Source organism: Panthera uncia, chromosome D1, assembly GCF_023721935.1.
Source record: "Panthera uncia isolate 11264 chromosome D1, Puncia_PCG_1.0, whole genome shotgun sequence".
NCBI classification, from domain to species: domain Eukaryota; kingdom Metazoa; phylum Chordata; class Mammalia; order Carnivora; family Felidae; genus Panthera; species Panthera uncia.
In genome coordinates this window covers 58,632,705-58,649,096 of record NC_064808.1, presented here as the reverse complement: position 1 = coordinate 58,649,096, position 16,392 = coordinate 58,632,705, and the positions used below count along the sequence as shown (strand labels likewise).

The window sequence follows — 16,392 nt, the reverse complement described above, 5'->3', positions numbered from 1 at the left end:
ACTTGTAAGTAGTAAGTTCTCGGTTAATGTTGGTTCCTATTCTGTCCCAATACTTTATTAAGCCTGCTGGTATGATGTGACAGACCACCAGCTGTGTCCCTTCATGACCCTTGTCACAAATGGATCATTTCTATTTGTGAGGCCCTCTACACTGAACCCCTGCCCCATTTAGGCAAGAGTCCCTTGGCAATGTTTTAACCCCTGCTCATTCTCAAGGAGTAGTTCCCACTTGACACCTTAACATTCAGTCTGTTTATGACCTAGCAAGAGTTGGAAGGGAAGGTGAGTTGTGATGTACTCCTTTAAACTCAAAATGGTTGAATTGAAGTTCCTAGAGAAGGCATATGAGCAGAAGGAAGAGGGAATAGAATTCATTTCTACCTACAGTGTAGAAGGAGCAGTTAAATAAGATATAAATTGTTGAGATCTATGTCCCAGTTCCCAGAACCAGGCACAAAGTATAGACAGTAACTTACTTAATTTTCTCAATTACCCTGTAAGGTTACTGTCTCTGTTGAGGAAATAGGCTCCATGGAGGAAAAGCAGAACACCTTTTGCTAACCCCTCTTTAATTGCTTCTTTATTGTCTATTTCTTTTTTGGGGCTTAGATTTCTGTTTTTGCGATTTGCTGATACTCAAACATATTTTTTAAAATCCTTTTTCTGGGATTATGCATTGTTGTCATAATTTTGGAAAACCGAAAACCACACATGTACACAAAGTCGAAGTGACCCATACTCCTCCACTTACAGCTATCACCATCACCATTTTGCTATATATTATTTCATTCTCTCTTCTATGTCTGAATATAATTTTTATAAAATAAAAATAGGATCATAATTTTTTTCACTTGCTATTGTCATTTAATAATAGATCTTGACCTTTAAATGATACACATTTTTAATAAATGTTTTTAAAATTATTTGGACAATCAGGAGCTATGAGTTCGTGGCTCTATTTTTTTTTTAAGGGGATGTTAGGTCTGATATTTATTTTTATTTTTAATGTTCACTTTTGAGAGAGAGAAACAGAGCATGAGCGGGGGAGGGTCAGAGAGATAGGGAGACATAGAATCTGAAGCAGTCAACAAGCTCTGAGCTGTCAGCACATAGCCCAACATGGGGCTCAAACTCACGAACCGTGAGATCATGACCTGAGCCAAAGTTGGAGCTTAATCAACTGAGCCACTGAGGCACCCCGCTCTATTTTTTTTCAAATGTTTATTTATTTATTTTTGAGAGAGAGAGAGTAAGTAGGGGAGCGGCAGAGAGAGAGGGAGGGATTGAATCCCAAGCAGGCTCTGTGCTGTCAGGGCAGAGCCCAATGCAGGGCTCGAACCCACAAACCATGACTTGAGCCAAAATCAGGAGTCGGACGCTTACCCAACTGAGCCATCCAGGTGCTCCTCGTGGCTCTATTTTTAATTTGGCTGCTATGATATATAATTTAGAGTACCATATTATTCTGGTCTTCATTTTTTTATTATAGTTGATATACAATGTTACACTGTTATATTAGTTTCAGGTATGGTCTGCATTTTTTAGACTTCAGGACTAAATAGTGTGTGCCCTCTCAACTTTCAAAATCCTTCCCTTTGAGTTTATGGTGGCTATTTGTTTATTTTTCATTTTACTAAATGAAGACTGTTTCAAATCAGCAGAGCTGAAAAAGAGACACGGAACTGACCCTGAGGTCTTTGTTTCTGCTGTCACCTTTTTAAGCAGTCAAGAACAGCATGGGCAGTTTATCAGGAATAGCTAATAAAATATGTCTAAGTGTATCAGAGTGTACTCTGTAGTGGTATGGTGATGTTCTAATGAAGATAAAAGCTCTTTCTGCTTCCTTCCTGGTGTTCCACTGTAGGTGCTGTAAATGCATTGATGGGAAAAAAGCAGGTAAAGAACTTACAGAGAAGCCAAAGTTTATTCTATCAGTGTTACTGCTGTGGAACTTCGGGTTGCTAATCGTGGACCGTATCCTTGACATTTTCTGCACTATTCCCTTACTTACTCTGATATATACTAAGTATGAGATTAATTATTTCTTCAGTGGTAATTCTGAAATGTGAGCTGCTTTTGAAAATGGGTGTGGGGTGGGTCCATGGGTTCCCAAAACTATGGTTTCTATGGGTTCTCCCAACTGTACCAGACACTGATTTTTATTTATTTATTTTTTTCACTTGGAAAGTAATTTTATTTATTTTTTTTTAATTTTTTTCAATATATGAAATTTATTGTCAGATTGGTTTCCATACAACACCCAGTGCTCATCCCAAAAGGTGCCCTCCTTAATACCCATCACCCACCCTCCCCTCCCTCCCACCCCCCATCAACCATCAGTTTATTCTCAGTTTTTAACAGTCTCTTATGCTTTGGCTCTCTCCCACTCTAACCTCTTTTTTTTTTTTTTTCCTTCCCCTCCCCCATGGGTTTCTGTTAAGTTTCTCAGGATCCACATAAGAGTGAAACCATATGGTATCTGTCTTTCTCTGTATGGCTTATTTCACTTAGCATCACACTCTCCAGTTCCATCCACATTGCTACAAAAGGCCATATTTCATTCTTTCTCATTGCCACGTAGTATTCCATTGTGTATATAAACCACAATTTCTTTATCCATTCATCAGTTGATGGACATTTAGGCTCTTTCCATAATTTGGCTGTTGTTGAGAGTGCTGCTATAAACATTGGGGTACAAGTGCCCCTATGCATCAGTACTCCTGTATCCCTTGGGTAAATTCCTAGCAGCAGACACTGATTTTTAGAGCACTTTTTTTCTGAAAAGCTAGTGGTGATATTCAAGAACCAGTTAAACCATCAGTAAAGCAATATACTGGGATTTGTTAACTGTCTTTAGATTCATCAGATACATATATCTTACATAGTTTTAGAACACATTATTCTAAATACCTTTTCTAGGAAAGGGCCTGTCTCAGTGTTACATATGGGACCAGGCAGACTTTCATGCTCTTCTACCTACCACCTTAGATTACCACATATTAACAGGCAAAGTTCTTAAATCCAGAAGATACGAATGAAACTAAAATCTTAACGACAGGAGCCTAATATTTTACAGTTTTCATAAAGGTAGCCATGTGTGAGGAAAACACCCACACTTTGGTTCAAGTCTGACGTGGACTCAGCTCTTAGCTATGGCATTGCAGTAGCTTTAGGCCGTGTGTAGATTAATGGCTCTGAGCTCTGATGTCCTCACAAGTTCGTCGTGAGGCTTACTAAGATTGTGTATATATACTATAAACGAGGGGGTGCTGCATGCCAGTGGCCTTCAGTAGCTGTTAGGTCCCTTCCTTTCTCATCCCTAATTCAAAAAACAAAACCAGAAAACTCCCTGTCCTGTAGCTGCTAGGTCTTTAAGATAGAAAAAACATGGGAAAGTTTCCTGGTTTTCTTCTTAAACATAATTTTTTTTATCCCCTATATAATCCTTGGCACTATATACATTTATTTTATTTTATTTTTTATTTTTTAAAATTTACATCCAAATTAGGTAGCTTATAGTGCAACAATGATTTCAGGAGTAGATTCCTTAGTGCCCCTTACCCATTTAGCCCATCCCCCCTCCCACAACCCCTCCCGTAACCCTCAGTTTGTTCTCCATATTTATGAGTCTCTTCTGTTTTGTTCCCCTCCCTGTTTTTATATTATTTTGCTTCCCTTTCCTTATGTTTATCTGCTTTGTCTCTTAAAGTCCTCATATGAGTGAAGTCATACGATTTTTGTCTTTCTCTGACTAATTTCATTTAACATAATACCCTCCAGTTCTATCCACGTAGTTGCAAATAGCAAGATTTCATTCTTTTTGAAAAGAGTAACACTCCATTGTATATATATACCACGTCTTCTTTATGCATTCATCCATCGATGGACATTTGGGCTCTTTCCATACTTTGGCTATTGTTGATAGTGCTGCTATAAACATGGGGGTGCATGTGTCCCTTCAAAACAGCACACCTGTATCCTGTGGATAGATGCCTAGTAGTGCAATTGCTGGGTCGTAGGGTAATTCTATTTTTAGTTTTTTGAGGAACCTCCATACTGTTTTCCAGAGTGGCTGCACCAGCTTGCATTCCCAGGCACTATATACATTTTAATTAGAGTTTGTCTAAGGTTTGACTCTGTTTATAGAAAACACATTTATGAGAAGTTCAAACTGGAGGAATATTTTTGTCTTTAGTTTACCTATTAGGAAAGCATTTGCATTTTTATATTCAATCTGCTGGCACAATTCAACTTAAATTTGGTATCCTCTGTTGTCTTTCCTTAATCTAAGTCCAGATATTCATTTCCAGTACAATGGTTTTTTATTTGGATTAATGCTACTCTCCATTGCACGATTATTTCAGGTAAATACAAAATAGGCTGATTAGATTTTTGCCCTTAAGTCTGACTTTGAGCTTTGAAAGGCAACAATAAGTTGGTGATGGGTAGACTTATTTGATGAACTGTTTTGAATTGTCAAGCACTATAGATAATTTTATTGCATATTTCTCATAAATCCCATCTTCTCTTTTGACAATAATTTTCTTCCTTTTACGCATAGACTCTAGAAACTTGTTAGAGGGTGGCAGGCCTGAAATAAACTTGTGTTGCTGTATTTGGCTGGAATCATTTACCTAGGAATGAAGTCTCCAGTTTTTACAATATAATAACTGATGGTGGGGTTTCATCGTCAGAAGTATATAGCATAGTGTAATGGAAAGTATGGGATTTGGAATCAGAAGATTTGAGTTGAAATCCTGACTGACCCTAATGAACTGTATGACTCAGACAGGGCTCACACAAATGCATTGGCTTCTTTGGGTTAGGTACATTATATATAATATCTTATTGAGTAAACCTCACAACTATTCTATGAAATTATTGTCATTATTTTCCTCCTCTTTATAGAGGAAGAAATCAGAAGTTCATATTTTGGGGTCACCTCTCTGTATGCTGGATAAGAATCCTTAGCACTGGCATTTAGGAATTTATAGGGAATTTTGATTCACAGTCAGGTTTGGGAACCATTAACCGAAAGTAAGTCATTTAACCCCCTCAGCCACAGTTTTTGCATCCATAAAATGAAATGTACCTCTTATTACATTCTTATTTGTAAAATGGGGGCCCCCTACCTCACAGGGACTTTGGAAAGATCAAATTTGATAATCTGCTTTAAAATTCTTTGTCCACTATAAATGTCTGGATAAGTTTTTGTCTTTTAACCATAAAAAGCCTTGTAGCACTTAGAGCATAATTGGCATTCAGTGAATGATTGTTAAATAAAGTCTAGCTAGACCTTCTCTGAATCTTAAGTTGAAAAAGTGGTGATCAGAGATCTGGAAACAACCCATTATTTTTCTTTATCATTCCTCACTCATCTATTCTAGAGCACACCCTGATGAGACAGTGAGAGAAGGAACCTGGCCTTTCATGGCCCCTTTGGCAGCTTCCTTGCTGAACCACAGGAACATTATCTCATTTGATCCCCAAATTCCTGTGAGGTAGGTAGAATTCAGATTTATTTAGTTATAGTCAACTTGGGGATTTTTTGTTGTTGTTGTTTATTTGTTTTAAATCAGAATACCTTTAATTCTTGTAGGTAGTTTGTTAGGATCAAGTACTGTACCCGGTGTCTTCAGCCTGATAGTACTATATGTTACCTGATCTATAACACCAGATTTAGGTGGCTCTTTGGTAGCATAACATCATATGTATTCTTTCGTACTCTCATCCCCAGGTCCAGGGGATGAGAGTGATTGAATTCTCTGGGCTTCAGATCTTTAAGGAGCATTGGGGTGTGTTTTTATGATAATGTGTCCTGTACCTTAGCATCAAGCTTCGTATTAAATAAATATTTGTTGCAGTAATGAACTAGGCTCAATATAAAAACTAACTAGAATCACTTGCCTGTTTTCTCCTTATATTGCATGTAGAATATTTGCCTGAAATTTAAAACCTTTTTATTATAGCAAATTTAAATCATATACAAAAGTAGAGACAATAAAAATAGCACAGTGATCTACACACAAACACACACAAGATTATTTTGAAACATATCCCAGATGATTTCATTCATTAAGCATGTCAGAACATAGATTTTAAAATATGTATTTTTTAAATTGTGTTGAAATACACATAAAATTAACTATCAACCATTTTTTTAGTGTACAGTCTAGTATTGTTTTAAGTATATTCACATTGTTATGCAACCAGTCTCCAGGGTTTTTTTATTTTTTAATAAACTTAATTTTTTAAAAATAGTCCTAGGTTTATAGAAAAGTTAACAAAGATAGTACAGAGAGTCCCTGTGCCCCTCACCCATTTTCCCCTCATGTCACCATCTTACATAACTATGACACTTTCATAGTCCATTCTTTCAACAAGACTAAAAAACACTATTGTACACCTAAAACCAGCATAACACTGTATGGTTAACTAACTGGACTTAAAATTAAAACTTAAAAAACAAAAAAAGACTAAAAAATCAACATTGGTGCTGCACTCAGATTTCACCAGTTTTTCCACTAATGTTATTTTTCTGTTCCAGGATCCAACCAGGATACTACATTACTACATTTATTTTACCCTGAATTTTAAAGTGATATTTCCCTTTTAAATCTCCTAGAAAAGGCATATGGAAGGAGCATTTCTCTTTGCTGTTCTTCTACACTTCAAGCACATCTACCTCTATGTCGCCCCGGCTTATGGTGTATACCTGCTACGGTCTTACTGTTTCACTGCAAATAAACCAGGCAAGTTTTAGTGACAATAACAAAACCTTTATTTTCTTTTTCCTTGATTTGGTAGCTTGCTTCGTGAGAGGATTTTATGAGGCACAGCAGATGTCTCTCGTTTATTGATCCTATAAACCCTTGACCATTTTGACTTTTCTGTGCTCTTGTCACATCATGAAGGCTGGTGTGCTATCAGGGGATACTTCTGGTTTTAGCACATTGTATAAGTTATGGTTTTCCATGCTCCTGGTAACGGTAATGTTCCTTTTCTGTAGATGGATCCATCCGATGGAACAGTTTCAGCTTTGTCCGTGTTATTTCTCTAGGACTGATTGTTTTTTTAGTTTCTGCTCTTTCATTGGGTCCCTTCCTAGCCTTGGTAAGTCTTTTATTTTTTAAATTAAGTAATACATGTTTTTTGTTGTTGCTGCTGTTGTTTAGAAAAAAATAATAAAGAATGTATAAAAGAAGCAAATCTACTTTTTTCTGATTCTTCCCCAGTATGACTCCCCAAAGACAGAATGTGGTCTTTCAGACATTTTGGTTCACATTCAAATATGTATCTGTGTATTTACATGTTTAACTATATGTCTTTCACACACATAGACACACACACTTACACACAGAATTGATGATTATTGTTCGCAGATTTCCTTATTTGCTCATTTGCTTACTTGTGATAATTTATTTGTAACTCCAAAATCAATACTAATGGTGTTGCATAGTCATTCACTGACAACATTCAAAGTGCCTAGAATATTATAGATGTTCGATGAATATTTTTCGTTTTCCCCTTTTTCCCTCACCCTGGGGTCTCCTCCTTTGCAGCTCGTAAATTCTTCCCTTATTATAATTATCTCATAGCAGTACTGGACTGGTATTCAGCATATCTTGTCCCACTCAACAGATGAGTAGGTTAGACAAGAGGAGGTTCTGTGAACTGCTCAGGATCACACAACTACTTGAGGGAACAAGGACTAGAACTTTCTACACGCTATGTCACAGATGGTTCTTTAGTTCTCTTTTTGCATTTGGAAAAGATCGGTCACTGTTTAATCTCTTTTCTACAGAACCAACTGCCTCAAGTCTTGTCCCGACTCTTCCCTTTCAAGAGGGGCCTCTGCCATGCATATTGGGCTCCAAACTTCTGGGCTTTGTACAATGCTTTGGACAAAGTGCTCTCCATCATAGGTATAGTAGCCAGCCTTCTTACTTAGACGATGGATTTGGACAAGTCATACTGAGAAATGGAAAATCCTGCTTTGTGTTTTGAATGTGGCTGAACTGTTTGTTCTCCAGCCTTGTGTTTCAGCTTTCAGAATAAACAGGGGAGCAGTTCTAGGGACTAAGGTTTCAGTGTAGTAGACAGGCTGTGTTCCTTATAAAAACCATTTGTGGCAATGAGGTTGATCCTTTGCTTTGGAAAAAAAAATACAATATTTAGACATTTTTAAAAGGTAATTTTTGCCTTGAGTAAAATGTTATTCAGCAGTTAACTCTGCTTTTAAACTTAAATGTGTGCAGAAGGAAAGAAGACCGTATAAGCTGTGACTCTAGGTGTTCTATCAGTAAGGAAAATGATAGTCATGCATGAGATGAGAAGAAATGGGAAACCTAGGCTAGGCTTTTAAGTTTGGGTTGTGATAAAATAATAATAATAATAATGTATATCTTAAGATGGTTCTACTGAAAATAATTCACTCTAGAATAACTCACAGTAGTTTGTGAATATAGCCTAGCTTAATGGGAAATGGGGAGGATCAAGAGATCCTCCTGATCCCAAAGGATCAGTAAGCTTTGTCTGAAAAAAAAAAAGGGCCAGATAGTAAATAGTTTAGGCTTGGCAGACCACATAAGGTGTTTTTGTTCGTTTGTTTTACCACCTTGAAAAATATAAAAACTCTTCCTAGCTTCGGGCTATGCAAAAATTAGTCACAGGCTGGGGATTTGGCCCTCAAGGTAGAATTTGCCAATTCCTGATCTAGAGTCTGATGACTTGGTTGGAGGCCCACCTGCATAAATGAGTGGCTCTGTGGCATTCTTCAAGTCACTTGATTCTTCTAGTGAGTACAATAAGAGGATAATGTAAGTAACTGTACCAATGCACTATGTTGTAAGAAACATGCAATAATAAAAAAATGCTAGGTTGTTAGTAGCAGAGGCATTGTAGCCAGACAGATCTGAGTTTAATTCTACCACCTATCACTTGTGTGACTTTGGACAAGTTATACATCTCTCTGTGCCTCAGGGGTCTGAAAGTAATGGCTACAAAGCTCTTGGCACAAGTAGCTGCTGTCACTGTTTTGGTGCATACTTAAAGGAAATCATAATTTGGTATTATCCCTCACCCACTGTGAATCCAGCCTTGATGTTCAAGGACTCTTACAAGGAATGTCTTAACATTTATATTCAAAAACCTTAAATAACCAGGTATGAGGTATAAGGGCCACTTTCCTTGTCCGAGTGAGGAAACTAGGCTGTACATTATCTTATATATCTGCCTCTTCAAAGATGTCTTGGTCATGAATAGACACTTTTCTAAAGAAGACATCCAGATGGCCAACACGCACATGAAAAGATGCTCAACGTCACCCCTCATCAGGGAAATACAAATCAAAACCACACTGAGATACCACCTCACGCCAGTCAGAGTGGCTAAAATGAACAAATCAGGAGACTATAGATGCTGGCAAGAATGTGGAGAAACGGGAACCCTCTTGCACCGTTGGTGGGAATGCAAACTGGTGCAGCCGCTCTGGACAACAATGTGGCGGTTCCTCAAAAAATTAAAAATAGATCTACCCTATGACCCAGCAATAGCACTGCTAGGAATTTACCCAAGGGATACAGGAGTGCTGATGCATAGGGGTACTTGTACCCCAGTGTTTATAGCAGCACTCTCAACAATAGCCAAATTATGGAAAGAGCCTAAATGTCCATCAACTGACGAATGGATAAAGAAGATGTGGTTAATAAATACAATGGAATACTACTTGGCAATGAGAAAGAATGAAATCTGGCCATTTGTAGCAACGTGGATGGAACTGGAGAGTATTATGCTAAGTGAAATAAGTCAGGCAGAGAAAGACAGATATATGTTTTCACTCATGTGGATCCTAAGAAACTTAACGGAAGTCCATGGGGGAGGGAAAGGGGGGGGAAGTTACAGAGAGGGAAGGAGGCAAACCATAACAGACTCTTAAATCCTGGGAACAAACTGAGGGTTGATGGGGAGTGGGGGAGAGAGGAAAGTGGATGATGGGCATTGAGGAGGGCACCTGTTGGGATGAGCATTGGGTGTTGTATGGAAACCAATTGACAACAAATTATATTTAATATATTTAAAAAAAGATGTCTTGGTCAGTGGCGGTAGCTTTAAGAGAGAATCATCAGACTGAAGGGAAAAGGAAAGAGGTTAATGAATACAAAATAATTTGGTAGTGTACACCTCCCCACATTTCACTGATTTTCAGTAGACCTTGTCTACTACAAGGTCGTGCTCAGACTGTCCTTGGCTGTCCTATTAGCTAGTTTGGGATGGGATTTGCATCATCATCCTCAGACTTGGTCATCTAATTATTCCTTGAACACGTATGTGCTGGGGATAAAAATGGATTAATCATCATTTCTGCTTTTAAGAAATCCAATACAGTGGAGGAAATGAGTGCATAAACAGATACAGGGCAGTAGGGTGAACACTAGATAGAGACATGTACAGAGTCCATATGTGTGTACCTAGCCCACAAGAAAATCAGCTCTACTTTTTTATTTAAAAGATTTCTCAGATGAGGGAGTGAATTAGGAGTTAACTTAGAGAAGTGATTAGGCCATTCTAAGCTAAGGGGACAAGTGTGGAGAGTGCTATGTCAATTCATTGTGGCCAAGCCACATTTAATCAAGCGGAGGATATGAGATTGGAGAGGAAGGGGCTAGATCATGGAAGACAGTTTATGCCGTGCTTGGGAATATGGACTTTATAGGCAATGAAGGATTCCAAGCTGGGATGTGACATGGTCAGACTTGCATTTTAGAAGCCTGCTTCATTTTAGAGGTGAGAGAGAGCAGATTGATATTCATACCGTCTGCACGAATTCCCTGTTCCAGTGCAAAAAGCTGCTTTGCATCATATGATCTCAAGACCAGAGGCATTTTAGGTAGAATAATAGTACAGAGTTGAGTTTTAATACAGCTCGACCTTGAAGTAACAATAAGATTTAGTAGATTTTTTTTTTCTCGAGGAGTTGGTTGACCAAATATTGATAAAAATAAAACAAAATATCTACTTATTCTCTAGGTTTGGAATTGAAACTTCTTGATCCCAACAAAATTCCCAAGGCCTCAATGACAAGTGGTTTGGTTCAGCAGTTCCAACACACAGTCCTTCCCTCAGTGACTCCCTTGGCCACCCTCATCTGCACTCTGATTGCCATGTTGGTAAGAATTCACCCACAGTACTCGTTTCTTGAGTTTTCTCTGCTTTTCTTTTGTGTGGCTGGTTAATTTCATCTTTCAGGTTTTTCCAACTATAGGACAAATACCATAGCTGTCATCCTGCTGCAGACTGAGGTATTTCAGAGCAATTCTTAGAATAATTTTGAGCACCTTAAGGAAAGATTACTAGTAAGACCTCTGAGAGAGAGATCCTTGCTGTGGCTGTTAGATCATTTGTTCATGATCTGATGGGAAAAAAAGAAAAGCCCAGAGAGGAAGGGCCAAGGACTGCACTGTGGAGAAGGAAAATGTGTGTAGTGGGAACATCCAGGTTTCTGTTGTTGTTTTCATCCGTGGCTAACTGGTCAAAAATCCAAAGTTGCCTGGGCGTGGATATTTTGTCTTGATAACGACAATGAGTTAAGAGAGTCAACAGTGGCTCTTTGAGTGTCAAACATTGAAACTAACATGACTCAGATGGTGTTAGAGACTTCATTCATAGCTGTTTTTGTTTGTGATCATGGTGCTCTCAATTTCATGATATGATTTTAATGGCATTCAGTATAAATAACTCAATTCTACTTTAATTATACTCAGCTTTAATTTTGGTTTCTAAAAGACCAAACCTATTAAGATACCTGACCCCGCGTAATTAAGTGGCAGTGCTGATGGGTAATTAAGTTCTGCTGGCCTACTTGTTCCCATGTTCTAACTGCCTAAAACTTTCTAAAACGTCAGCCTCGTAAGCTGCGTATGGAAGCCCCTAGTTTTATTATAAATTACAATCCAGCCCACACAGCTAGGTATGTATTTATTAATATGGTAAAATCTAATTTATTATTAGCCTCAAAATGTTTTTGAACTTTTGTAGTTTGACCTGATATCAGTCATTCATTATTAATTCTGATGAACAGAATTAATTTTTTTTAAGTTTATTTATTTATTTGAGAGAGACCGTGAGCAGGGGAGGGACAGAGAGAGAAGGAGACAGAGAATCCTAAATAGGCCCCATGCACAGAGCCCCCCCAACACAGGGCTCAGAGTCATGAAACTGCAAGATCATGACCAGAGCCAAAGTAAAGAGTCAGACATTCAACTGACTGAACCACCCAGGTGCCCTGAACAGAATTATTAATGAGTTAAATATGTATTTCCAAAGCCTTCTTTTCTGAGTAGGTTTTTAGTTTTTGTTGTTGTTGTTTTGTTTTGTTTTGTTTTGTTTTTGAGAGGGAGTGTGCATGAGTCAGGGAGGGTCAGAGGGAGAGAGAGAATCCCAAGTAGTCTCTGTGCTGTGAGCACACAGCCCGACTCAGGGCTTGATTTCACAACCATGAGATCATGACCTGAGCTGAAATCAGGAGTCAGACATTTAACTGACTGAGCCATCCAGGTGCCCCCTGTGTAGTTTTTTATAACTTCTGGTGGAGTGTTCACATGGTGATGAATTAACCCAGTGTAAGGGAGAATAGTCTAAGATGTACTGGTTTGCAGAGATGATATAAATTGTATTCGCCTGAACAATGTTTCTGTAAAGCCTATTTTGAGTGATACTGAAGTTTTATCTTTGCCTGTTGTTTCTAGCCCTCTATTTTCTGTCTTTGGTTTAAACCCCAAGGGCCCAGAGGCTTTCTGCGATGTCTGATTCTTTGTGCCTTGAGCTCCTTCCTATTTGGGTGGCACGTCCATGAAAAAGCCATACTCCTTGCAGTTCTCCCAATGAGGTAAGCACATAACTCAGTCAGCCGGCATTTCTGGCAGATTTCGTAATGAGCCTGTTGTTTTCCATTTGACATGTTCAGTGGGATAGGCAAAGGCAAAGATTTATAGATTTATACTAGGCAAAGGAATAGATTTATACTAGGACAGGACAGGGATGCTTAACTTGGGATCGCTGGGCCTGGGAATATGCACACACAGTTACTGCTGTTTTTTGTTAAGGGTACTACAGCAATTAAGAACCATGATACAAGGTGTTAGATCTGGATATTGAATGGCAGCATGGTATAGAAAAGCATAGGCTTTGGCGTCACCTCATTGGCGAAAATAAGATTTCATGGTTTCTTATTTAGTGTTGTTAGAGTAATGATTGAGTCCATTATGGAGTAAAATTTAATATTTGTACAGAACTTCACATTTTGCAGAACTCTTGTTGAGGTGGTTTTTGGTGGGGAGAAGAGGGGTTTGGTTGGGTTTTTTTCTTTTTGCATTTTTTTTTCTTTTGAGCCTCACAGCAACCTTTAAGGTAATTAGGATAAATGGATATCATCCCGTCTTAACATCTACAGAAACTGGGCTCAGAGAGTCTAAATGACTTATCCAAAGCCACACAGCTAGCAAGTAGCACAGTTAGGACTTAAACCTGAATGTTATGATGCTGGTTCCTATGATCTTTTCACTGTACCATGCTAAAAAATTAAAAATTAAAAAAAAATTAAATGCAGTAGTGTCCATTTTGCATATAATTAAATCCCGATAGATAGATGATATTAGAATTAGCCTTTTTTTTCCTTGAGATTTTTCTTAAATCTTGAGAGAAATCATTAAGCTCTGAAGGAAGCTTAAGCAAATTTGTCACGTCAGTATATGGCTTGTCTGGATTCATTCAGCAACGTAGAGTTTCCAAATTAAGAAATAGAACAAAACTTCTAATGTCTTTAATTAGAAGTCATACTAAGCACCATCAGGCATGGGGCACTGCCCAAGAGGAGAGCTCCAGGTCTGGAAATTAAACTCCCAAGTCCTGTCTCCCTGGCTACTAGGGACTCCCTGCTCCCTGGGACTAGACAGCTCCTAGTCCCACCATGTCCCTTTCTGTGAGGAAGGCAGTTACTCAGGGAAGCAAGACTCTTTTTCAATACTCCCCAATTCAGTGTGGTACATTCTTCCATCAGTTGCTTAAATTTTCCCACGAAATTAATATTCTCAATTACATTGGACTTGTAGCAAAGATCAGTACGTTAGCTTATGCATAAGCCAGTGCTAGAAATAATAGATGCCGTTTATTCAAGCTGTCTGCTGCAAGTGTAAGTTTCAGTTGTTGTTTTAAGGAATTATTATAAGAATTTTTATTTTTAGCCTTCTTTCTGTGGGAAAAGCAGGAGATGCTTCAATTTTTCTGATTCTGACCACAACGGGACATTATTCCCTCTTCCCTCTGCTCTTCACTGCACCAGGTAAACAGCTTTTTATTTTAGAGAGAGAGATTTGATTGCCATGCCTTTTTCATCAGGGCCTAGAGATCAATATATCTCATTTAAATGATCTTAAAATCTCTTGGAAGGAGAGAGCTCCTCCATGCTCTTAAATAAAACCTCTAATTTGTTTCTAATCCTCAGTATCTTTAGATGTCACAAAGATGCATCATTAAGCTCAAAAAGCATTGCTAACACTATATAGCTGTGCCAGTGTGCTTATTATATTGCCTTGAGTATCATATATCTTTCTCTGATCAACTGAATTATCATCTGTATTTTTTTTTTCTTTTAACAGAACTTCCCACTAAAATCTTACTCATGTTACTATTTACCACCTATAGTATTTCCTCACTGAAGACTCTATTCAGGTAATCCAAAAGAGTACATTTAAAATTATGTTTGCTGTTGTGAAATGTTTATTCCTAAATGGTCCGTTAAGCCTTTAAAAAATATTTTTTTTCAATGTTTATTTTTGAGAGAGAGAGTGCACGAGCAGGGGAGGCACAGAGAGAGAGGAGGACAGAGGATGTGAAGCAGGCTCCACACTAACAGCTGAGACCCCAATGCGGGGTTCGAACTTACAAACCATGAGATCATGACCTGAGCCCAAAAAGCTGCCAGAATTTTTTTAGGGACGAATTACCCATAATCACATCACTCTGACATGACAACATAGTTCATGTCTTTAACTGAAGGACTGTTTGAGGAGGGACTACCTAACTTAAATTAAAACCTTATATGAAAACTTAATATTAGAATGTAAAATATGCATTGTGAGTAAAGCCACATAAATATAGATGCATAAAGCTAATATATGTGTAGGGGCGCCTGAGTGGCTCAGTCAGTTAAGCGTCTGACTCTTGGTTTTGGCTCAGGTAATGATCTCATGGTTCAGGGATTTGAGCCCCACATTGGGCTCCACACTGACATGCGGAATCTGCCTGGGATTCTCTATCTCCCTCTCTCTCTGCCCCTCCCCTGCTTGCTCTCTCTGTCTCTCAAAATAAATAAATAAACTTCAAAAAATATTTTTAAAAAATTTTTTTAATGTTTATTTTTGAGAGAGAGAGAGAGAGAGGGGGAGTGCCAGCGGGGGAGGGGCGCAGAGAGAGAGAGAGAGAGAGAGAGAGAGAGGGAGGGAGACACAGAAACCGAAGCAGACTTCAGGGCCTGAGCTGTCAGCACAGAGCCTGACGTGGGGCTTAAACCCATGAGCTGTGAGATCACTACCTGAGCCAAAGTCAGACGCTCAACCCACTGAGCCATCCAGGCGCCCCTACTTCAAAAAATATTTTTAAATAAATATATGTAAAAATTCTTGTTATAGAATTATGGGTAGAATTTTTTCTCTTCTCAACTTAATATAATGTTATCCATATAATTTTTTTAAAGCTCCTTTATGATTCATATCTGATTATGTCCATAAGCCTCATATACTCAATTATATTACAACTCAGTTCTCACCATATGACCCAGCAATTCCACTGTTAGTATATACCCAAAAGAACTGAAAAGAGGAACTCAAACAGATACTTGTACACAGTGTCCATTGCAGCTTTATTCACTGTGCCAAAAGGTGGGAACAGCCCAAGTGTCCATCAGCAAATGAATGGCCAAACAAAAGGTGCTGTATACATACAGTGGAGTACTGATCACTCAGAAAGAGGAAGGAAGTTCTGATGTGTGCTACAACATGGATGAACCTTGAAAACATGGGCTAAGTGAACTAAGCCAGACACAGAAGGACAAATACTATATAAATGCTGTAGAACAGGCAAATTCATAGAGACAAAAAGTAAATTAGAGGTTACAGAGTAGAGGTTCGGGAGGAGGAATGGGGAGTGATTATTGCTTGATGTTTCCAGAGATTCTGTTGGGGTGATGAAAATGTTTTGAAAGTGGATAGTGATGTTGGTAGCAGAACACTATCAATACACTTACTGGGACTGAATGGCATACTTAAAAATGGTTCAATAGCAAGTTGTATGTTATTTTACCAAAACAAAAGCGTCTTGAAAACCATCAATTACCTA

At 38.3% G+C, this 16,392-nt stretch overlaps 1 protein-coding gene across 5 annotated transcripts in view; it reads left to right on the top strand.

Moving 5' to 3' along the window:
• The window catches only part of ALG8 (ALG8 alpha-1,3-glucosyltransferase), a 40,062-nt gene that overhangs the window by 9,814 nt on the left and 13,856 nt on the right, over window positions 1-16,392 (top strand). For 3 of the 5 annotated variants that reach the window (XM_049619800.1, XM_049619790.1, XM_049619780.1), the window contains exons 4-12: window positions 1,865-1,974; window positions 4,297-4,364; window positions 6,626-6,752; window positions 7,010-7,113; window positions 7,805-7,925; window positions 11,029-11,168; window positions 12,747-12,886; window positions 14,241-14,338; window positions 14,655-14,727. In XM_049619800.1, the coding sequence (XP_049475757.1) occupies window positions 1,865-1,974; window positions 4,297-4,364; window positions 6,626-6,752; window positions 7,010-7,113; window positions 7,805-7,925; window positions 11,029-11,168; window positions 12,747-12,886; window positions 14,241-14,338; window positions 14,655-14,727 (981 nt within the window). Of the gene's footprint in view, window positions 1-1,830; window positions 1,975-4,296; window positions 4,365-6,625; window positions 6,753-7,009; window positions 7,114-7,804; window positions 7,926-11,028; window positions 11,169-12,746; window positions 12,887-14,240; window positions 14,339-14,654; window positions 14,728-16,392 lie in introns of all 5 variants that reach the window. The other 2 variants (XR_007455327.1, XM_049619808.1) reach the window with 2 other exon arrangements.